The 24,560-nt window shown below is 48.1% G+C and overlaps 1 protein-coding gene across 5 annotated transcripts in view; it reads left to right on the plus strand.

Moving 5' to 3' along the window:
- The window catches only part of EXOC6B (exocyst complex component 6B), a 311,842-nt gene that overhangs the window by 138,048 nt on the left and 149,234 nt on the right, over nt 1-24,560 (plus strand). For 4 of the 5 annotated variants that reach the window (XM_082051898.1, XM_082051899.1, XM_082051900.1 and 1 more), the window contains 2 exons: nt 5,041-5,217; nt 15,260-15,328. In XM_082051898.1, coding sequence (XP_081908024.1) covers nt 5,041-5,217; nt 15,260-15,328 — 246 coding nt within the window. The remainder of the gene's footprint in view (nt 1-5,040; nt 5,218-15,259; nt 15,329-24,560) is intronic. The other variant, XM_082051901.1, reaches the window with a different exon arrangement.

A 24,560-nucleotide genomic window follows, 5' to 3' on the forward strand; every position in this document is an offset into this window, starting at 1 on the left:
TGCGATGGGTCGTGAAGGTTGAGTCGCGATGGGTGGTGAGGGTTGAGTTGCGATGGGTGGTGAGGGTTGAGTCGCGATGGGTGGTGAGGGTTGAGTCGCGATGGGTGGTGAGGGTTGAGTCGCGATGGGTGGTGAGGGTTGAGTCGCGATGGGTGGTGAGGGTTGAGTCGCGATGGGTGGTGAGGGTTGAGTCGCGATGGGCGGTGAGGGTTGAGTCGCGATGGGTGGTGAGGGTTGAGTTGCGATGGGTGATGAAGGTTGAGTCGCGATGGGTGGTGAGGGTTGAGTTGCGATGGGTGGTGAGGGTTGAGTCGCGATGGGTGGTAAGGGTTGAGTTGTGATGGGTCGTGGAGGTTGAGTCGTGACGGGTGGTGAGGGTTGAGTTGCGATGGGCGGTGAGGGTTGAGTTGCGATGGGCGGTGAGGGTTGAGTTGCGATGGGCGGTGAGGGTTGAGTTGCGATGGGTGGTGAAGGTAGAGTTGCTGCTCAAAAGCTTGTCAGATGGACTGGAAAGTATTGAGGACTTGTATTAGGACCTTGTACGACAGGCTTGATGGGCAAACCCCCAAAGCCATGTCCTACAGGGCTGAGAATTTGGCAGAGTGTAGGTAGCAAGCGTGTAGGTAACACAAGAAGTGGATGGCTGGGGGGAGAAAACATGTAATAAAGGTAGAAGTGCTTTTTCCTCTCATTCCTTTGATTCTCTGTTTCTCATGGAACAAGAGTAAAAAAAGGATTGGTTCTTCCAGTTGTATTCAGCCAACACAACCCACCCGCTTCTCAGCTGTGGAAATGAAGGTCTCCAGGACTTGCCCGACGTCCAACCTTGGTGTGGTTACACCAGCAAACGTAGGTCGCTGACCTCAACCTGAACCCGCAGGTGGAAAATTACCTTTGCTTCTTGTACCCAGCAGCCTGGAAATCACGGTGCTGTCATGGGAGCTGGATTTCTGCCCCGGGGTGCTGTGCTTGGGGCGACTTTCAGCTACGTGAACCAAACGCTTCGTGTGTTATTGCTGAACGTAACATGAGCTACCAACAGACATTTGGTTTCTTTTTTTTTTGGTGTTTTTTTTAATCGTCATATTACGCAGGGAGTCAGAAGATTGATAGTCCTGTATAATAGAGGCAATTTTACAGAATAATACAGAAACGCACTTGCTTTCATGTAAACCACACCAAAAGGTAAGGGGATTTTTTAGTTGATATTTTTTTGGTCCCTCGAGGGCTTTTGGCCTCCCCCGTAGCCCCGGGTCCCCCTGTTTTCGGGGGGCGCGCTGGAGTGTCGCCTGGTCTTTGATGTGGTTTCTCAAGTGTGCCTCTTCGCTGGGCTCCCTACAGGCGCCTTTATGCGAAACAGAACGTTACCATCCAAACGTGCCTGCTCCGCAGGTCATTTTTCACCCTTTATGTGCGACGTCAAATAATATTGCAGAGTTCTGCTGCACCCCCAGCCCGGGAAGGCGCGGGGGAGCGAGATGGGGGTAGGAACAGGGGGTTCCTTGGCGGTTTAAGCCCAAATTTCTCCTTCGTTGCTTCCTCTGGGCCTCTCCCCAGCTCTTTCTTTCTCTCAGGGTGAAACTGAAACCTCAGTGACTTCACCCAAACCTGCCGATGTTAAAGAAAATTTGATATTTCTCACTTATAGGTCACTTCAGTCCAGATTGTTTCCTGCCAGGAGTGGGGGGAAATGCCCTCCTGGTAATGGAAAAGCAATTATGGATTTTTTTCTGGAGCGTACGTCGTGTCGTTCCAGCGTAACACGTAGGTTATGGGCTCTGCTTGTGTCACGATGAGTCCTCCTGTCATGCTGTTGTACGCTGTGCCGTGAGGAGGGAATAACATCCACTGGGGGGCCATCTGTTGGTTTTCAAGGTAGAAAATCTCTGGAAATACCTTCTAATTAAGAACTTCCCCACTATACCTGAAATTCCTGAAGGTAAAAATTGCTCTTGGTGGGATTTTGTGGCATTGGGAGCAACTCTCTGGCTGCTTTTTGTGGATCTCCGGGCTTTTCTTTCCATCTCCCTGGACTTTAGCTCAGGTCAGAATTCTCCTCTCGTTAAACTTTAGTTAATTTGCATTGAAAGTGTGCAAAATGCAAAACATTGCTTGGATTCGGTTGTCGGACTCATTGGCCTAGAGCGATGGCTTTTTCTACAGGGCCGGATTTTCTTGACTTTGGGGTTTTCTCAATACAAATATTTATCAAGTCTTGTCAATATTTGCTTTGGATCTTATCAACAGTGGTGTCTGGCCAATAATGTCACGTACTACTGTGCTCTTGTGACCACGGCCAAAGGATGGAAAGATGGAGGAGCAAGATAACGTGTCTCCTAAGAACACGTCCACAAGGTCCTTTGGTGCCACTCATTCTGTGCTCAGCCTAAAATGCTGAGTTTTATGTGTTTGGGGCTTCGGCAGTGAAGTTTAGAGCTGGCAGCAGCAGCCATGAGCTTCTGAGGCCAGATTTTTCCTCTCCCACGACCACTTTTCTGCTGTGATGTTACCGCGCCCCGTTTAATGATCCGTTTCGAGCACAGCGTTTTATCCAAAGTTTTGCGCTTTCCCATTCTTTGATTTCTTCCCTTTCTAGAGGGACAAAGATTACATAAATATGAGCGATTTTAATGAGTACACTGGGCTTGCTTTTGGTGTAATTTACAGCGGATTCAGTATTATAACTTCATTACGCTTCTGTTGAGTAACTTATGTCATAAATGGGTGTATCTGAGAGCGGAATCAAGCCTCGAATCTCTTTGTTGTGTGGGCTTCAGAAGGACCAAACGCTCACTCCCCTCTTTGAAGTCCTAATTCTCTTTGGACGATGTTGCAATGCCTTTCTATAGAGTTGTGCCTCTGAAGTGTGAGATGTCTAATGCACAACCCACCCCTTTCCCCCCTATTGCTTCAAGTATTGCCGTTTCTAGCAATATTTGTCTTGAGCAGCATTCACGCAGACCTTTCCTGCAAAAATCCCTATTGCTGAGACGCATCCCTTAAGAGAGCTTTTTAATAAGCTTGGTCTTCAGTCCCCTTGCTCCGCCGTTACTTCTCTTGTAGGAGCATTTAGTAGTAAACATCAAGGATACTACTGCTTTGCAACCACTAGAGGTCAAGATTGTGCTATGGCATAGAGAGGGCTGCTCATCTTAGGAGGTGTAGCTCCGGTTCCTGCTGTAACCACGTCCAGCGTTGCCTATATATATATATATATATATATATATTTAATTTTACTAACAATTGCCATTTTTGGCAATTGCATGGTGTGGAGAGCACTTTGCCCTACGCAAGTGGATTTTGCCAGGGTCGGATATCTATGCTATGCTCGGGGTTTAATATTCAGGTCTAGAAGCTACAGGAGCGATCGGTCTCTGCTGGGCTCTTTCTTCCCAAGGAGGGATTTGAAAGGGAGCGCCTGTCAAAGTAAAGCTTGCTCATCAACTACTTTTGCATGACATTAATACTTTAAAGTGTTTAAAAGGAACTAATTTTGAAGGTTTGCGCTCTAGATAGAGCTTTCTGCTTCCTGTGGTTCAGGTAGCAAAAATATATCTCTCTATCTCTATCTCTATCTATCTATCTCTCTCTATCTCTATCTCTATCTCTATCTCTATCTCTATCTCTATCTCTATCTCTATCTCTATCTCTATCTCTATCATCTCATCATCATCTATATCATCATCTATATCTATATCATCATCTATATCTATCTATATCATCATCTATATCTATCTATATCATCATCTATATCTATCTCTATCTCTATCTATCTATTTAACAGGTACCACTTGTTTGAATTCTCCATTGTTTTCCTGGCACAGTCCACTGACAACCATATCTACAATACGTTTTCTATTCTGGCGTGGGGCAGGGAATGGTCCCCAAGCGCCACCTCGTTTGTCCCCAGGTTTGCTTCAGGTTGTGCAGGTAGTTGCTGGAAATAAGAGTTTATATTAATAACTGAAATATATATATATATAAACCTCATAATTTTTTTAAAAAAGAAACCCATCATCTAGAATAACACTTTCAGAAAGATGTCTGGATGATTTCCATGCACCTTTCTCATATATGAAAAGTTTATGGAAGAATGTAGGAGGGATCCTATAAATCTGTGCGTGCATTTCCATATACATTTCAGGTTTTCCGAGTGTTAGTTACACCAGAGCACAAGCCCACGTGCACATCCCTTGGCTTGGCCTTTTCCCGCTTGTTTTGGCCATGATTTGGCAAGAGCAGCGTCTGTTCCATCCGCACTTCTTCCCTTTCCCCTTCAATTTGCAGTTCTCGGTCAACTCTCTTAAACAATTGGGGCTAAACCGTTTTTTCCTGGCAAATCTGCTGCTCGGTAACAATGAGGAAACCAAGTGAGCTTTTGCAGCGCAGCACACGCATTGACCTCGGCTGCAAACCAGCCCCGAAGCCCCAGCAATAGATACCAAGAGCGGTTTGTGGGAGCTGCATTGAGTCCATGCGTTTCGCTCCCCAAATCGTGGTGCTTCTGCCAGCGAGCGAATTTGGGTCGAATACCTTTTACAGCTCATTCTGTACATCAGTGACGGACAATTAAGCTCTCCTGGGGTACCACAAAAATGCTTTCAGGAACCTCTGGGGTCCAGATGTGGAATGTTTTGTGCTGACATGGGTTGAAAAGAGGAACAAATCCAACGGTTAAGTACGTTCTTTAATTCAGCCTGTGACAGTCACCACATGGCCTATGGGCTAATATTTCTGCATCTGTGCTGTAAATAGATCAATATGGCAGCGCGATGGGTTTGGCGTTTTGAGTTGTGACGAGTCAGAATATTGTTTGTATTGTTGCATAATCCCTGGAATGGTTTTGAAATGAATCTTCTGTTTCTTTGGAATATCTGGGTTAGGAAAAACATACTGTTTCTAAGTTCCATTAAGTGCATGTTTTATTTTGCCTCATTTGTCGTATTTCATGACCGATTGCATCTTTTGGCTGAAAAAAGCAAAACAAAACAGATGCAAGGATGCTATCATAAAACGTGCAATCTGCCTTGTGTTTTCTAGGCACAGCAGCAAAGAAACCTGGACAATATTGTATCCCAGCATCCCAGGATAAGCGGGGGAAAGAAGTCCAAGAAAGAAGTCTTCGCAAGCTCAGATCTGGAGGTAAAAAACACTAGCCCCATGTCTGAGCAGGATTCGGGTATCCTGGATGTTGAAGATGAGGATGAGGATGAAGAGGTAACTGTATAATATCAAATCCAGGAGACTGGGCAGTTTGGGGGTGATCAGTTGCGTCTCAAATGGTGCTTGCACCTCGCTCAGTCTCTCGTGTTGCCGTGCAGCGCGTCTTGAAGATGCAGAACAGGCTGTGGAACGTGGGTTGTGTTTCAGCGTTGGGTGATTTCGCGTTGTTGTCCCTGTTCTGTTAGCAGGCTCAGCAGAGACGCAGAGTGTTGTATGAGAACTGAACAACTCATGTCGTTTGTCCTCCTGCTCAAGAGTTGCTCTTCTGTGCTTACTTGGGAAGGCAGTTTGGCATCTGCCCTTCGTTTAAAAATCGATACATTCCTGCGTAACGCACAAGATACTTGGCCTTTTCTGTGGGACAGAGACGTACATTGTGCTGAAAAGGATTGCATCGGGACAGAAGCTTTTTAAATGCAATTTTAACTCCTTGGTGTGCTCTCTTCTTTTTGTCTCCCTTTCTGCTGTCGCTTCCTCAGACCGACTTTCTGTTCTTTTTGTTAACCACAAAGCATAACCTCCTTCATACTGTTGGTTCTTCTTTCCTTCCCGCACTAGAGGGTAGTGATGTAGTGGGACATCTTGGATTTGTGGTCTTTGAATCATAGAAATGCAGGAGTGCCCCATCCCTCTGTGATTCAGGAAAGGCGGCTTGGAGATACCTACTTGGAGTGTAGGTTATGAGTTGTTGAATTATTTGACGTATTCTTCATTTACTGCCGTGCAGTCTTGCTTTGGACCTTTTGGCAAGTTCATCTGCCATGCTGGATGTTTCTTCTCTTACTTCTGAAGCTGCTCTTATGTCATACAATCACAGAATGGTTTGGGTTGAAGGGACCTTAAAGCTCCCCCAGTGCCCCCCCTGCCATGACAGGGACATCTGCACCAGCTCAGGTTGCTCAGAGCCCTGTCCAGCCTGGCCTGGGATGTCTCCAGGGATGGTTCAGCCACCACCTCTCTGGCCAACCTGGGCCAGGCTCTCACCACCCTCAGGGCCAACAATTCCTTCCTCATGTCCAGCCTGAATCTCCCTCCTTTAGTTTAAAGCCATCACCCCTTGTCCTGTCACAACAGGCCCTACTCAGAAGTGTCTCCCTATCTTTCTTATCAGTCCCTTTTAAGAACGGAAAGGCCCTACTGAAGGGTCTGTCAAGAAATGATATTTTCAGCCATAACCTGTAACTGTATCGGGCAGGATTTGTTGCTCTAAACTTGCCAGCCCATGACCAGCCAGAAGAGGATTAAGAACAAGTTTCTGAAGTTCAAAATAGTTGTTCCAGTGGTTTTGTGCCCGTGTTCTGCGTTTCCCCACAGTTCAATCCTCTTCATCTCCGCTGCCCTTCCAGGGGGCCGAAATCACCTCTTGCTTCACAGGGACCAAAGCACCCAAACCATCCGGGTGGCACGTTTACTCCTCCATCAATATGGAAATAGAGCAGAAGTTAAACAAAAGGAAAAACAAGTGGGAAGGAGATGGGGGTTTTTTTTAAAACAAACATTGAATTGAATAGATCTATTTTGGTATTTCCCTGTTAAAAATTGAAAATCTGGTCCTTCAGTAGTTCTTGTTCCGTCTCACTCCCAAAATCTCTCACTTGCTGTGGAAATGGGTTCTCGCAAAACACGGTGGTGCTTGTGGGGTGTGGGGCATTCGAATTAAATTTTGATTAGGCTCGAAAGGTGTAAGGAAAAGCGTAAGGAATACATTAAGAAGGGGAGGACGTAAAGATGATAATTTGTATAGCGCAGTTGGGAGAGAGCTCTTGAGCTGTTTGCATGGAATTAACTCATCTTGAGGCAGATGGAATCCCGTCTCTGTGTGTGTGTAAAGGCTGGGAGGGAGGGAATGAATGTGCAGGACATGGAGGGACCGGGGCCAGGGCTGGGGTGTCAGGAAAGGCCGAGGCCGGAGGGCCCGGGGCCGGGGTGTCAGGAAAGGCCGAGGCCGGAGGGCCCGGGGCTGGGGTGTCAGGAAAGGCCGAGGCCGGAGGGCCCGGGGCTGGGGTGTCAGGAAAGGCCGAGGCTGGAGGGCCCGGGGCTGGGGTGTCAGGAAAGGCCGAGGCTGGAGGGCCCGGGGCTGGGGTGTCAGGAAAGGCCGAGGCCGGAGGGCCCGGGGCGGTGCGGCGGCCGCTGTCCGTGGTGATGAACCAGGCCTGGCGGGGCAGCAGCCGCAGAGCCCCCGCACAGCTCAGCCGGGTGCTCCGGAGCCCCATGGTGAAGGGCTCTCATCCTCCTCTTCACTGTGTTTACTTAGGGGGCAAGCGGGAAGGAGAAGGGTTTTGGTTACTGTTGAGCTCAGCTCTTCCCCGTGTTCCTGCCTCCAATGTGTCCTTTTTTTGAAAAAAAATGATTTATTAGTACAAATGGATCTCTCGTTTGGAAAGAGAGCTGTTAAATTTTTGGGTCGCTCGCAGCAAGAAAGGCCTTGAGGTGCTGGAGGGAGTGGAGAGAAGGGAACGGAGCTGGTGAGGGGCTGGAGCACAAGTGTGATGGGAGCGGCTGAGGGACCTGGGGGGTTCAGCTGGAGAACAGGAGCTGAGGGGAGACCTTCTGATCTCTGAACTGCCTGAAAGGAGCTTGGAGCCAGGGGGGTCGGGCTCTGCTCCCCAGGAACAAGCGCCAGGAGCAGAGGAAACGGCCTCAAATTGCGCCAGGGGAGGGTGAGGTTGGATCTGGGACCAATTTCTTCCCCAAAGGGCTGTGGGGCATTGGAACAGGCTGCCCAGGGCAGTGCTGGAGTCACCATCCCTGGAGGGCTGGACAGACGGACATGAGGTTCTCAGGACATGGGGTGGAGGTGGCCTGGCAGTGTTTGGTGAACAGCTGGACTCGATGATCTTGAGGTTCTCTTCCAAGCAAAATGATTCTATGATTCTATGTTTCTAAATCTGAAGGAGTGTCATGTGTGTATAGTGGGTTGATCCTGGCCAGTGGCTGAGCCCCCACCCACTTGCTTTCTCACCCCCCACCTCCAAGAAGAATTAGGGAGACCATGTGAAGGGCAAAGGCAAGAAAACTTGTGGGTTGATTTAAAGACAATTTAATAAATAAAGGGAAAAAAAGCCCCGCCATACGACACAAGGCAATTACTCACCACCTCCCACCAGCAGACCGATGCCCAGCCCGTGTCTGAGCAGTGGCTACTTTGGAAAAAAAACACACTTTTCCCCCCAGATTTGTTGCTGAGCCTGACGTTACATGATATGGAATATCTCTTTGGTCACTTGGGACCAGCTGTCCCTTTGTGTCCCCTCCCAGCCTCCTGCCTTCCCCACTCTCCTTACTGGCTGGACAAAGAAACAGAGAAGGTCTTGATGCCGTGTAAATGCTGTTTAGCAATAACTGAACCGCTGCTGTTGTATCAACACTATCTTGGTCACACATGTAGACCACAGCACTGTTGGTCTACAGCGATGAAAAGGAACTCCAGCCCAGCCCAAACCAGTACGGTGTGTAAAATGTTAACGGGAGGTTCTTTGGTAAAGGTTCTCTAAAGTTACAGGCCCACTGCAAAGTTGTTTTTCATGGTTGGTGGATTCATTCCTAGCTTTTCATCTTCTGGTGTGACTGTTTCTCATGATTATCTGGTCAGTCACATGCGCCCATTTGTTGCCCACTGTTCTTCTAAGCCCAGAATACTGCTAATAAACCCTGGGTAAAGAAAAGGTGGCCCCTGGTAGAATAAAGTCAGTCAAGAAGAAAGTAGACAAGTCAAGAAATGGAACTGAAACATCCAAAGACAGCACTGGTAGCTCTTGCTCTTGACCTGTCGCAGCCCATAAAGCCAACCAGTAACCGCAGGTTTCTATTGAAAAGATGGCGGGTCGTGACTGGTTTAATATGGAAAGGGAATAATGAAGGGCACCTTGCACCCCCTCCCGCTCAGCACTGAGAACAGGGTGGTCTTAGTTATTTCTGATTAAGTTTTGCCAGGAGGGCTCCTGGTCTTGGTACATAGGCTGGAAAAAGGGGGGGTAAATGTATATTTCTTTTTCTTGTAGGAAGTATCTGAGGCCCTTCAACGGGCTGTGTTACGGAGTTCTCCACCTAGGCTGGGTGAACTGTTCTGGAGATCCTGTGATGGAGCAATCCCTTCATCCCCACATCCCCACAGCAAAATTGACAGGAAAAGCTTTGGAAGGGAAGGAGGAACAGAAGGGTTTTGCTTATAGTGTTGCCTGTATTCTAGTGTGGGTCATTCTCTCCTTGGAGCAGCATGCGGGCTGCATGCAGGAGGACAAATATGAGATGGGGTTCTCCGCTCCATTAACCTTCTCCAGTTTGGAGACATTATGGTCCAGACCTGTCCCGCTTAAGTGCAGATGCCTCACCGAGGTGGAAGCTCCCATTCTAATCAGAGTAAGGGAACGGGCCCAGCTGTAGCGTGAACTGGGAGAAGGCTCAAATCCAGTTTTTATGAATGTCAAGTTGCAGAAGGAGAATTTGCATTTCACAGTGAGTAGCTCCACAGTCTGTTGAGTTTGTGCCAGCCATTCCCTTTGTAGTAAAAAGCATCCAGCAAACTACAAAGCTCACCCAGATTCTTCTCATTTTCAGTGACTTTTCTGCTGTGATCCCGTTGAATGCAGCAGGACAAGCTCGCCTGCGTTGTGCCTCATTTCTTCTTGTCCCTCAAAAGGACTGGTCAGGTGGCTGTGAAGTGGTTGGGTCCAACTGGGCTCCCTGGTGCTCCTTTGTGGGAGAAGGGGAAGTTTTAGGGAGGGACATCCCACTTCAGAATAACGGCCACTTAACTGTCTTTGAAGAATAAATCACCACATTCCAGACAGTTTTCTACTTGGAGAAGGAGTTTGGCACTCGGGACGTGAGCAGGTGTGAGGTGTAGCCAAAATTCGTCATGCTGCTGGCGTTCCTGGCTGCAGGAATAAGTTGTAATTCTCTGCGTGAATGTAATAGATTTCTTACCAAGTTTTGGGAGTTAGAGCAGGGACCCCAGAGAATTCTCTTGACTTTCCCTGATAAATGGCTTTGTTGGATGCCATCAGATTCCACCTTTTTTTTGCTTCCACTAGTAATTATGCAAGAAAGATCTTGGACACGGAGGAAACCTCTGTGTTTCCAGACAAAGCTGTCTGCCTGTTGTCTCTAACACAAGCCAGAGGGAGATCAGTTTGTCTGCAGGACTGTCTGGCCACTTCCAGTATTACAATATCTTGAGCATCTTCTTGACCATAGAGATACATTCAGTTTTTCCCCTGAGGTTAAGCCGTGGGACACGCTGGGGCAGTCAGGGGACACTGAGACCACACAAAATGTAGCAAATCTACAGCAGGGTTTGTTTTGTACTTCGGTGAACAGTTGGACTCTATGATCTTGAGGGTCTCTTCAACCAAAATGATTCTGTGGTTCATTCCATATGGGATAAAGTGCTTCTGGGCTGCTGGTACCCGAAGAGATTAGATGTGAGCTGTTGAATCATAGAATAGTTTGGGTTGGAGGAACCTTCCCAGCTCCCCCAGTGCCCCCCCTGCCATGAGCAGGGACATCTTCACCAGCTCAGGTTGCTCAGAGCCCCGTCCAGCCTGGCCTGGGATGTCTCCAGGGATGGTTCAGCCACCACCTCTCTGGCCAACCTGGGCCAGGCTCTCACCGCTGTCATATTAAAAAATTTCTGCCTTTTATCTCATGTAAATCTCCCCTCTTTCAGTTTAAAGCCATCACCCCTTGTCCTGTCACTGCAGGCCCTTGTGTGCAGCTGTGGCCCCTCAGTTCCAGCAGGACAGGGAACTGCTGCAGAGAGTCCAGCGCAGCCACCAAGATGCTGGAGGGAGTGGAGCATCTCCCGTGTGAGGAAAGGCTGAGGGAGCTGGGGCTCTGGAGCTGGACAAGAGGACACTGAGGGGGGACTCATTCCTGGGGATCAATATGGAAAGGGGGAGTGTCAGGAGGATGGAGCCAGGCTCTTCTGGTGACAACCAGTGACAGGACAAGGGGTAATGGGTGCAAACTGGAACACAGGAGGTTCCACTTAAAGATGAGAAGAAACTTGGGGGTGAGGGTGGCAGAGCCTGGCCCAGGCTGCCCAGGGGGGTTGTGGAGTCTCCTTCTGTGCAGACATTCCAACCCGCCTGGACACCTTCCTGTGTAACCTCATCTGGGTGTTCCTGCTCCATGGGGGGATTGCACTGGATGAGCTTTCCAGGGCCCTTCAACCCCTGATACTCTGGCATTCCAGAAATTCTTCTAAAATAAATCATGTATTTCCAAGGTACAACGTAGAGAAGCTTGAGCTGGTTCCTCCTGAAGAGCCACCCTCAGCAGAAGGAAAAACTTGGATACTTTGTGCAGTGTCACACGAAGGGACCCACTGCTCAGTGTCCCCCATTGGGCTCGAGCCTCTGTGGGTGCAGCGTTGTGTGTGTTCACGTCCCTCCGCACCAGCTCATCATGTACATCAATCAATGGACCCATAGGATGGTTCATAAAACATCTCTCCTGTATTCCCAGCATTTGAATCTGGAGGGTTTTTTCCCCTTGCTGTAAGAGGGACGAGTGTCCCTGTGCTTGTGTCACGCCTTTACATGAAAAACTAACCAGGATCAAGAAACTCAGGCCATTGTATCACAAATGAGCTAAAGCCAGATCAGAGCATCTAACTTAACTCTGGGCCAGCCTTGCGTCGGTGGCAGCTACAGCCGAACATTCCCATTGTCAGCTTGGCTTCCGTGGGTTAAATTTCCTACAGTCAGTGTTTAACCCGACTGGAAATGTTCTTGCAAGAAGAGTGTTTGGTGTTTTACAGAGACTGGCAGGTCGGCCCCTGCTCCCAGCACCGGATCGTGCGGTGAGGGTTTGGGATCCAGGGCTGGGAAGCTGGTGTTTTGTGGACTGGGAAAATTTGGGACAAGATGAATAAATTCTTTGTTCTGCAAATCAAAAGGAAAAAAATAAAGAGATTAGGCAGAAGGGCCATGTCAGGGGAGCAATCCGTCCCGCTGCTGGGGCGGCTCTAGTTCTCGTTTCATTGCCGAGTGTCAAAAATCAAAAGATTTATTTGGTTTTTGAACGCTGGCAGTGCAGCTTGGGCTGAGAACACCAAGGCACTGCTGAAGGGGATGTGCTGAGCCTGAGTTCTTAGATATGTCTATATATCAGATGAATATCTAAATATTAGACACTTCTAAATTATGCAACATGTTAAACCAACCGCAGAGATGATTTCGTATATTCTGTCTATTTAGAGGCCTATATTGGTCAGTCTGGAAAGATTTCAGACGATAGGTTTATTATTTCTTCTGCTGTAGGGCTACAGCTGTACATGGAAGAAGCGATTTATGCTTTTTGTTAAAATATACCGTAGGTTTATACCCTACATAAAATCCCAGCACAGGTTCCTATCACTTGGCTTGACAGCAAAAAGCTTTGTGGCCGCACAGGTCTGATGCTTCAGTATCTGAGCGTTCCACCTAGATTAGCGATTTTAAAACTATTCGTGTCCCAGGGACGTTAACTCTGCAGAACAGCCCAGCAGATTTTGTGTGAGCGTGTGTGTGGGCTTAAAAGCTTTTACAGAAGATCAGAGACTGTGAAAATGTTGCAGTCGGCTTTGAAAGAATCTCTCGGGGGGAGTCAGCTCCGTTCTTTGGCTCTATCCTGATCTCACAAATCTTTATCAGGAATATTCCTCCGTGGACTATTTTCAAGTAGCGCCCCGAATCTGAGAGGAGCAAAACCCTTTGATCCTGGGTTCAGATCCGCAGGAAAACATGGGCTGCTTTGATGCTGGTGGGGAGGGATGACAGATTCCTCCTCCCTCCGAAGGACGCGGGGCGGGCTGGGGTCCGTCCAGTCCGGATTCCCCACGCCGTGCTGGTGGCCGCAGGGCGGTTGGGTCGAGCGAGTGCTGATATTTCCCCGTCTGCTTGAGTGATCTCCAGCAGTTTTGCAATCGGGGATTTCTGAGCCAAAAGGGTTTCTACTGTTTTACCAACTGGAGACCAATTACGCTTAACGCTGCAGGAATAGAGCGAGGCAAAAGCCGTACCCACAAACTAGGTGAAATCTCGGTTTGGGAGCTATTTAGGGAGCGTTAGGAGGCCCGGGAGACTGCAAATGGAAAATAGATGTCCAGGGAGACACGATGAAATTGACGTTAACACAATAAAACCGCTGCCTAGTGTTTGCAATTGTCAAATACAGTCTAATAAAAGGCGGGAGGTGTTGGTGCTGCCCTCGGCTCGGCTGTGACCCTTGTGTGGGGATGTCGATGTGGAAAGGGTCTCACAGGTGATGCCAGCCCTGTCCCTTGCTCCGGATCCATCCTCCTCCCTCCCGAGCCAAATTCCCTGTCAGAGCTGCTCAGATGGCATTTGGGTGCTTGGTGTAAGGGGTGGAAGGAAAGCCCAGTGAGATCGATGAGCAGGATCGTGCCGTACCCCAATAAAACTCTTTATTCTCATGTTCCCTGCACCACCAGGTTGGGACGGTCACGTTTTTGGGGGTCTGGGAGCGATGCTGGATGTGCAGATGGGATGTTCCCTCGCTGTGCGTTGCTGCTCTAAGTGTGATGGGAGCGGCTGAGGGACCTGGGGGGTTCAGCTGGAGAACAGGAGCTGAGGGGAGACCTTCTGATCTCTGAACTGCCTGAAAGGAGCTTGGAGCCAGGGGGGTCGGGCTCTGCTCCCCAGGAACAAGCGCCAGAGCAGAGGAAACGGCCTCAAGTTGCACCAGGGGAGGTTGAGGTTGGATGTGGGGACCAATTTCTTGCCCAAAGGGCTGTGGGGCATTGAACAGGCTGCCCAGGGCAGTGCTGGAGTCACCAGCCCTGAAGGGGATGAGGTTCTCAGGACATGGGGCAGTGCCAGGGGTGGGTTATGGTTGGACTCGATGAGACCTCAAGGGTCTTTTCCAACCAAAATGATTCGCTGACTCTATCTCTGTAGCTTCTTTCACTGTTTCAGCTCTAACCAAGAACCTCCGGAGCGCGAGGTTTGAGTTTCTTTACGTGGAGGACGTTCCTTAACAGCTCCAGTTCCACATTATACAGCGGCTATTTAACAAGATCCTCTGTTTTCCCTTTCCAGCCCAGCACCTCTGCACTCCCCTGCTTGAGGCTGTTGCTTCAGATGGGACGACCACTGGCCCCAGGCGCTGTGGGCAGCGTTGGCCGAGCCTTGTGTACCCTCATCCAACTAGAAACTTCTCTCTTCTTCATCCTGCCTCCTCTTTACCAGAAATGCCTCTTAAGCATAATTAAAAATATATAAAATAAACATGTATCCCAGGCCTGTCCATTGGTCCCTTTCATCTTTCTCCCCTTTTTTCCACCACATGTCAACACAACACTCCCCTCCTCTCTGGATTTTGGGGGAGAAGGAGAGTTGCTTTAGCTTTATGCCTTGGCCAACACACTTAATGCTGTGTTGGCTCGAACATATCCAAAGGACACAAGCTTCTTGTATGCAAATTTCTCCTCTGATCTTTCCTTTCACCCTCCCTGTGTCCCACCCTCCCAAAATGAGCTTCCTTGTCCCTCTGCAAGCCTCCCGATGTTGTTGAAAGGTGGTGGAGCCTGGGTGGCGTGTGTGTGCTTTAGGAAAAGAATAAGAAATGGAGTAGAATTTGTGCTTTTAAAGAAATTGAACTGGAAATGTAGAGAATAAATTGGTTCTTTTTGTTCTCCCCCTGTTGCATAAGGACCCGAATGGCTTGTGCCAGGATGCCTGGACTTGTATTAAGGCCTATATTCAAAATGAAATCTCTGCTGAGCTGGCTAACGGAGGGTCACATTATGCAATGTGATTTCCTAGGGGAGCCTAAATACAGCGAGAGAGCAATGTTAAATGATTTTTTCCTGCTTTCAGAAACTTAAAAACATTTAAATATAGTCAGACATAGGTGGATACCAGTAATCACCCTGATTTTACATACCTCAAGTCTTGGTGTTGCTCTCTGTCAGACTTGCACTTCTATATGTTACATATTAGAGCTGTACTTACCTATATGTGATATATTAGAGTTGCACTTACCTGTACGTGTTCTGCACATTTCACACTCATCTCCTGGTGTATTTTAGGTGCCGGGGGCCCAGGACCTGGTGGATTTCTCACCCGTGTACCGATGCCTGCACATATACTCTGTCCTGGTAAGTAACTCTGTGCTGCCTCGCGATGGATGGATTTGGGTAAAAACCACACACTTCCTTCATACAGGCCACAAAAATACAAAGGAATATCTTCTCCAACCGTTTCAGACCCTGGGTTTGTAATATATGTGTTTTTTGGTCATGTAGTTTGCCTCCAAGAATTCTTCTTTGAGCAGAGTAGCTTCACTAATCAGTGCAAATGGGGGAATTATGGGGGGAAGTTGGTTTTGAACGTGTTGTTTGCTGTGCTTAGGAGAGCTTCACCGCTCTTCAGACATGGTTTGACGGGAGCAAGTTTGCTGCCTTCCCACCAAATCCCCTGTTTGACTGCGATTTCCCCATAGTTGTGCTTTCCGGCCAGGCTGAATCTCCCCTGTGCCGGGTGTTACGTGTTACTCCGAACCGCGTCGTGTTCTTGAGAGCGTGTCAAGAGCGCTCCCGCCTCTGCTGACCGAGCTGCCTTTTCTCTACCTGCTATGAATACATAAATAATTGACTTTTTTAACTTATTTATTTATAACGAGAGCAGGTAAGATGCCCTTCGTAGCTTACCCTTCAACTTGTAACTTCTACGCTGCCTTCAGCAGCCTATGAGCCTGGTATCTGCACACCCGTGTTGTTCGGTCCGTCCTTTAGGGCCCTTTGCGCAGAGGCCGCTTCTCTCCACGGTTGAGCAATTGGAAGCCCCGGCAACACATGAAAAGAGAAATTCCTTCCCAGCTTTCCTCCCTTTCCACAGCCTTGAGAGAGAATTGGTTTTGAGGCGCTTCTAAAGCCAGTTTTCTCCAGCGATACGTACGAATGGATTTGCGCAAGAATTGTCATAAAAGACACTTATATAAAACTCTTTCTGTGCCCTCAGCTGTTAATAATTATGTAATTTGGCTACCTTGCCTTGATGTTTGATTGGAATGAAGAAGTTAACCTACCCAAAACGCGTTACTCTGTTGATCTTGGACTAAAACCTCGCCCTGAAAGGCGGCGCTGGGAGCTGGAGATTGCGACTGGGCCGAGCTGCTTTCAAAGTGTCGCTTTATTTGGGGAAACTTCAGGCAAGAATATGTACAATGCAAACAGAATTAGGACCCTATTTGTGTAGATTACACGCATTTAACCCAAATGTGTTTATTTATTTGCGTATTTATCCGTAAAGCTGTTAGGAAAAGGATGAAGAGCTTTTGCCGGTGGATATAAGAGTTTTGCACGTCTAGAATGGTCTTGTTTCTACATTGAGGCTTTGTTGTTGTCTTGTTGCTTTGCTTTTTAACCTGAAATACAGCAGTTTGTCCTCTGAGGGAGGGAAATGCTGCTTCTGGAAGTTTCCTGGCCATGGATCTGGGTGGGAATAGCGCGGTGGGCCTGGCGATGGTGACATTAAACCTGGCTTTGTGCCAGTGGCTTAGTGTCTTCTGTCCCCATCCTGAGCTGAGATATTCAATGCTTTTCCCCCTGCTCCTTCTCCATTTCAACCAAAAGCCCTAATAATGTGAAAAAACATACAGCGGAGCTCTAAAGGAGGTGTGTTGGTCGTACAAAAGCGAGAGGAAAAGGTAACAAACCACAGCAAAAGCTCCTGAAAAGAAAACTGCCCTCTTTCTGACCTGTGATTGAATCCTGCCCCGGCTTTCCAGGCCCAACGTGGCTCGAACAATGTCAGAGATCCAACACGCACGGAGGGAAACGGCCACATCAGTGTCAGACGGAAGGATCATAATGTAATAGTTACCAAAAAATCCTAATATTTGTCATTTACAATAGCGTTATCTAAACGCTTGGCCTGCAGTTAAAAAGGCCCACGTTGAATAAACATTGAGATATTTATTATTTTTAGTGAAATCGACCTTCCAGTCACCTCGGTTTTATGGCTGCGCTGCTTATAAATTCCCAAAGGATTATTTGAAAAATCCTACTCATATCTGCCAGCCTTATCAGCAGGGCAGGAGTTCACATATTGTAACGGGAGGTCAGGCCGCGGTCATGGTCTTACGGAGGGGGCCAGGCACCTGTAAATCCTTCCTTCAGCAACCAAGGCGAAGTACAATATCAAACAGGCAGCGCGACTTTTCCAGGAAACGCTGAACTTTCTCAGGAAGGGCAGAGGAGGGAGAAAGAAAGTGAAGGAAGGTCAAGCGGGGGTTAATTGAGACTTGGACCTTGGCGCGGTGGCGGCTCCGGGGAGGACAGGGCCGCGGTGGCGATGCTTTATGGGACTATTCATCGGGCGATGCCTTTTCTTGTGAGAAACGAGGGCGTCTCGAGGGAGAAATGGGCGTAGGGGAGGGTTGAGTATCTGCAGATACCGAACAAAACATCACGGGAGCGGGTTCGCGCGTTACGCGCCGGGTCGTGCGCACGGCGACCCGTCTTTGCTCAGATAACGCTTTGCTTTCACGTCGTGGGTTTATGTCCCCAAACGGTGCCTACAACAAGTCCGTATCCTGCTTGTGGTTTCTGCTTGTGGCAAAATATACTCAGAATTGAGTGAAAAAAGGGCTTTTCACTCGGCAGGTTTGGTTTCAAGTTGGTACAAATTGATAACCTCTGAACAACCTCAGTGCCTCGGTGGGATTCCTGGTCATATTAGACAAATGTATGCTGTCCTTTTCCTAGAATATAACAAAAAGGACAGGCTGGAACCGTGATATGGGGGTTCTTTGGGTGCCTGGAGCATCATATAAAAAGATTAAGAGGCAGAACCGGCAGCAGAACCAGGACACACGAGTCCTGGGGCCTGTCCCACTCTCCTTGGTCAGTTGGCCAAAGTCCGTGTCTAGTTTTAGCTGATCACAAAGGCTAAACCCAGCTTAGTTTCAGTTCAGCAGCGATGTGCTATTTAAGGACATTCATCTGCAGCGCGGTTAGGCTGTTGGCATCAGGCGGATCTTTTCCTAGCACAGAAGTTTGTTGAAAATGGTAATATTATTATGTAAAGAAGAAACAAGAATATCGCCGCGAAGCGATTTTGCCATTGACGTTTGTATCTTTTATGTTGCCTTGGACCAAAGTCTATGTAACGCTGCCGTCGCTTTGATGGGTATCCAAAACAAATTCGGAAAGGTGAGGTGTGGGCCAGATGGTTTATCTGCTGGAGCATCTCAACAGCTGTTGGGTGCCTTGTATTTCAAGGCCAAGACATGGAATTGCTTTGCTTTACACAACATAAAATGAAAAGCGCTTCTTGTTTCATGTTTCCCATAAGCTGTGGCCAGGCAGAAAGCAAAGAGTGAATGAAGGGCAGAAAGGAATTAAACAAAAGCTTTTTAAAAGCCAAAAAAGGTCAAGAGTGTTTTGCACACAGGGCGCTCACAATAAGTTGTCGGTGATTTAAGTTGCTTAAGCTCCTGCTTCAACCAGCGCTGGTGCCTGTTAGTGCTCATTTAGGCTTTGCCTTAGCTAGGTGGGGTTTTTTTTTTAGCTTTATGCTAATTGGTAACCAATTACTTTGAGGTTGTTAACATGTTGGTGGAGACACTGGTATCGACACTCCCAGCTCTTTGATGCGAGCTACAAAGGGGTCGTTTTAGGGTAAAGAACAAGTGTCCAAAACAGGAAAAGAAAAAAGAGCAGATTCTGATGTAAATACAGACTGAAAACTGGAGCTGGCTCCTGGCTGGGGAGCATTTCTGGAGAATCCCAGAGCTGGATCATTTAGATAAATAGCAGTTGACAGGTATTTACTATAAATTGGTTGTATCTCGCCACTGACGTTTTTATCTGCTGTATTGCTTCTTACTCAGAGCCTCTCTAACCCGAAAGCTGCTTTGATGCACAGAGTCCATTAGGAAAGGTAAAAAAAAGTGAAACAAATATTAAATAAACCACTTTGCTAAAAATAATAAATAGAAATGCCTTTAAGTTCCTATATTAAAATACAGGCGTTCTGCATAGACTTTATCCACCCATCCTTGCCTGTTTTAGTGACGAATACACCGTTTTACATCTGCCAGCTGCGCAAAGCTCAGCCTTGGGAGGAGAAACTGGGGTTTAGTTTTGCTTATGGCTAAAATGGCTCCGTTTTGATGATCGGGGACCCTTTAGATCAGGGACTCGAGATGAACTGTTGGACCAAGGATGGAAAACACTGACTTCACATCTCCAGGCCGAGCAGGTTCCATCCGAAGTGGGAGATGCCGCAAATCTGGTGGTGGATCGTTCACCTCCTCATTAAATAATTACAATGCTATATTCCTGTTAGAAGTGTGCTGGCATCGTGCTGCCCACGTTGATCCTCCCGTTTCTGCCTTTGTGGGCTAATAAATGGGCAGCTGGTTGCCCGTGGTGGCCACGACGTCCCTGCCCTGTCCCCACCTCTCCGGGGCGGGGCTCCAGCGTCCCCACCAAAACGTTTGTTCTTTGGTAAACGGGGCAAAACAATTGAAGTTGTTCTTTCAAGGGATGAGAAAGCCTCTTATAGGAACCACAATTCAAATAATAAGAGCTACCCAACCCTCTCTTTCATATGAGAAGGGCTCTTTTTTCTCTTTGTAACACTCGTTGTTTCTTTTATTTGATACTGAAACATGAACCGTACCATGGAAAGTCTGTGGTTTACTCCTAGTTTTTGAGATCGGGGTCATAAAGTTTTCCCTCGGTGTCCTTGGGAACTTGAAAACTCTTCTTTTCTTGAGGGGGGGTGGTGCTGGAGCAGTGGAAAATGTTCCTTCTCGAAGCCTCTGGTAACTCCTTGTTCATCTCCGCCACTCTGCAGATTGTCCCATTGCCGTGTCCCTGGCATATCTCAGCGTCTGCTGACTTGGCTGACCCGCTGGTGCCTGGTGGGGTTAGATAGCTATAAACACAGCCCTGAGATCATAGGGAAAGGCTGAGGGTGAGACACTTTGTGCACCGGATTGATAAGGACACAGGAAAAGCCATTAGAGGGAACTGGTGTCAGTGACCTGTGATAACCATTCTGTACTACGTGCTAATGGACCCTGGGTAGTGTGTCTGTCTGTCGTGGCAATAGATTTAACTTTTGTAATTGTCATATTGCTCTTTTAACCCCGTGACCTTATTACCCAGGAGAAAACCACTTGGCTTCGATCAAAGAAGCAGCAAAGAAATCAGTGTTCATTCTAAGCTGGCTAGATATGATCACAGGCAGCCTTGATTCTTAAAATATTCAGCTTGGAAAACAGACATGTTAGGGGGGAGGAAAAAAAGAGAAAAGGGAGGTTTACCACAATAGCCCGGATGCAGACTTCTTGTCAGCCGAGGCTGGGAACAGCAGCCCTGCTTTCCCAGGGCTTTGCAAGGCTCTGCTCCGTCACTTACTCACTGCAAATACACTGATATTGGACATTTAGTGCGGATTTCATTCCCATTCACCCAGTCCCACTCCGCTCTCAGTGGCCACAGGAAGAGATCGACTCTGTCAGTCCTGCCCGTGGAAAATGTACCGTTTCCTTGAGAATAAGACAGGGTCTTATATTAAGTTTTACTCCAAAACATATTACTTTTTTACATATATAGCTGCCTGGACACTATTTAAATTGACTTTTAAAATGAACTGTAACTAGGGCTTATTTTTGGAGTAGGGCTTATACTTGGAGCATCCTGAAAAAGCATGATAGGGCTTATTTTGGGGGTAGGTCTTCTTTTCGGAGAAATGAGGTATTGCATCTGTTCAGTATATCATTCAGGGTGGATAGGACCTCAGGAGGTCTCTACTCCAACCTCCTGCCCAAAGTAGGGGCAGCTCTGAGGTTACTCAGGGCTTGATCCGCTCTGGTCTTGAAAACCTCCAGGGACCTGGAGCACAGGGCTGAGGGACCTGGGGGGTTCAGCTGGAGAACAGGAGCTGAGGGGAGACCTTCTGATCTCTGAACTGCCTGAAAGGAGCTTGGAGCCAGGGGGGTCGGGCTCTGCTCCCCAGGAACAAGCTCCAGGAGCAGAGGAAACGGCCTCAAGTTGCGCCAGGGGAGGTTGAGGTTGGATGTGGGGACCAATTTCTTCCCCAAAGGGCTGTGGGGCATTGGAACAGGCTGCCCAGGGCAGTGCTGGAGTCACCATCCCTGGAGGGCTGGACAGACGGACATGAGGTTCTCAGGACATGGGGCAGTGCCAGGGGTGGGGGAATGGTTGGACTCGATGATCCTGAGGTTCTCTTCCAATCAAAATGATTCTATGATTCTATGACCATGACAGCAAAACTTCTCAGGGCGCCATTCTGCTCCATGACTTCCTTGTAGGTACTGAAGGTGACAAAGATGCTGCAGGGAGTGGAGCATCTCCCGTGTGAGGAAAGGCTGAGGGAGCTGGGGCTCTGGAGCTGGACAAGAGGACACTGAGGGGGGACTCATTCCTGGGGATCAATATGGAAAGGGGGAGTGTCAGGAGGATGGAGCCAGGCTCTTCTGGTGACAACCAGTGACAGGACAAGGGGCAATGGGTGCAAACTGGAACACAGGAGGTTCCACTTAGATATAAGAAGCAACTTGTTGGGGTGAGGGTGGCAGAGCCTGGCCCAGGCTGCCCAGGGAGGTTGTGGAGTCTCCTTCTGTGCAGACATTCCAACCCGCCTGGACACCTTCCTGTGTAACCTCATCTGGGTGTTCCTGCTCCATGGGGGGATTGCACTGGGTGAGCTTTCCAGGGCCCTTCAACCCCTGACACTCTGGGATTCTGTGAAGGTGGCCGTTAGATCCCCCAAAACAGCAACTCCTCCAGACCGAACAAGCTCCATTAACCCTCTGCAAGCGCTGCAGCCCCAACCATCTTGGTGACCTCCACCCTCTGCTTTATCCGTGCCTTTCCTGTGTTTGAGAGGCCCCAAACTGGATGCGGTATTTAGATACATCCCTACCGAGAGCTGCGTGGAGGGGTAGGATTGCTCCCCTCCACCTCCTGGCTCGGCTCCTGCCAGCGCAGCCCGGGAGGCTCTTGGCCGCCTCAGCTGCCAGGGCGGGCGCTGGCCCGTGTTCCGCTGCCGTCTGCCAAGGCTCTTGGTCCCCGGCCACAGAGCTGCTCCCCAGGCAGCCGCTCCTCGCTCTGTGCTGTTGTACGAGGTTCTTCCTTCCCAGGTGCAGGACTTGGCCTTTCTCCTTGTTTTTGTTGAGTTCCTGTCACCCCGTTCCTCCAGCGTGTTGAGACCCTGTGGGTGGTGGCCCTGCTCTCGAGTGTGTTGAGCAGCAGTGTTGGGTTAATGGTTGGGCTCAATGACCTTAAAGGTCTTTTCCAACCATAACAATTCTGTGATTCTATGACTTTCCCCCTCAGTTTGCTGTCATCTGCAAAGTGCACGAGACTCTGCTCTGTTTCCTCTTCCAAGTCATTGATAAAGAGGTGTTTAAAAGACGTTTAGACAAGGTTCTTAGGGACATGGTTTAGTGCTAGAGTTGGGTTAGGTTATGGTTGCACTCGATGATCCTGAGGGTCTCTTCCAACTGAAATGATTCTATGGTTCTATGATTCTATGGTTCTATAATTCTGTGGTTCTGTGATTCTATGAGTCTATAATTCTATGGTTCTATGATTCTGTGAGTCTATGATTCTATGGTTCTATGAGTCTATAATTCTATGGTTCTATGATTCTATGAGTCTATGATTCTATGTTAAGCAGGACAGGTCAAGACCCCATTGTGGTTCCCCACTTGTTACCAGCTCCCATGTAGGGCACGACTCGTTAATCATGACCCTCTGAACTTGACCACCCCACTAATTATTTACCCATCCAACCAATCATTCACCCAGGCTGTGGTGTCTAAATTTAGGTACAGGAATATTGTGGAAGAGCACGTCAAAAGCTTTGCTAAAGCCCCATATCCGTAAATCCTGTCATGCTAACGTAGAAAGCAATTGGATCCTTGGCATAACTTCTTGTTTAGGTCATGCTGGTTGTCCCCAGTCCCCTTCTCCTCCATATTCCTGGACATGTGTCCCTGGAGGACTCAGCTCATGACGTCCCCCTTAGATCTTTTCAGCCTTTATCGCAACTTTTACCTTTTTCCACTTCTTGGAAGCAAACTTTAATGACATTTTAACTTTGGTTCTCGGGAGCTTTAAGACTGGGACGGATTTTGTCATGAGATGTTCACTTTGAGTGGTGCGGAATACAGGTCAGCTGAAGGACACCAGCACCACCCTTTGTGTTGCTGAAGTATGGGAAGGTTCTTTCAAAGATTTGCTCCGTTTCCGGGCATTGGGGCTCAGAAGGGTCCCGGGAATGTTTGGAAAATGCCTCAGCTACCTCGGAAAACTTTGTGGTGGTGTCCAGAAGTGGTGGTATCTGAAAAACAACAAGTGATAGAGACGGAAGTGCTCTGAGTTGTAAAGAATTTCCCTGAAGGCCATTGAATTTTCTGAGGTAAAACTGGGTTTAACAGAAAGGGAGATCTCTCACAAGCATCCCCACTCTTTTCTCATCCTCTGGCTGTAGACTCAGGATAACTGAGGCTGGACCTTGGTCCAACCCTTCACTTGGGGCTAAATTTGAAGTCATATCAGGGATCTCAGAGCCACGTCCAGTTGGGTTTTGAAGATCTCTGGGGTGGAGGCTGCCCAGCCTCTCCATTTCACCCTTTAGCACCTTCACTAGACACCTTTTTTCCTCGAAAATCAATTTGAAGTTACCCTTTTGCATTTTTGGGTTGCCTCTTGTCGTGCTGTGCATTTCCAGGTGACACCACTCCACTGGGCTAAATATTCAATATTTAAGACTCATTTTTGCTCCTAAAAACCAAACAAACGGCACTTTGGGTGCCGGCTCAAGGTGACGTGTGATGGATATTGCAGCGTAACACCAGACCCAGCTCTGACGCTGCTCAATCAGATCCAGTTCCTTTTGATTATCCCCAAAACTGGAGTCCCAGAAGCGCCTCTGGGAAGTGAAGAGTCTTGCCTGAAACCACTGAAAAGGCAAAAGTAATAAGATGTGCATGGAAGCAAAGCTGCGGATATACTGGCCCTGTAATTGTAAAGATAATTGTGCTGTTAATTATTTTAATGACCCCAGGCTTCAAACTGGATCTCAGTGGAGTATGTGTGAGGTGTAGGTTCTCTAAGACTGCTGGAAAAAGAGACATTGAGAAGATCCCTCTGCATGATCTATTTGTGTTAGTGACTTTATGCATAAATTAACCCAGAGGGAATAATCATGTGCTGACCAGAAACCTCATATTATTGCTATTTTTCTTAAAGAAGGCAGCGTGTTTGTGCGGGAGGAGTGAGCTGTAAAATAAGAACTCACCACCATGTTTTATGCATCTCCGAAAACGGCTTGGTGCACAGCTGC

The sequence above is a fragment of the Streptopelia decaocto genome (genome assembly GCF_964273445.1).
Source record: "Streptopelia decaocto genome assembly, chromosome: 4".
NCBI lineage: Eukaryota > Metazoa > Chordata > Aves > Columbiformes > Columbidae > Streptopelia > Streptopelia decaocto.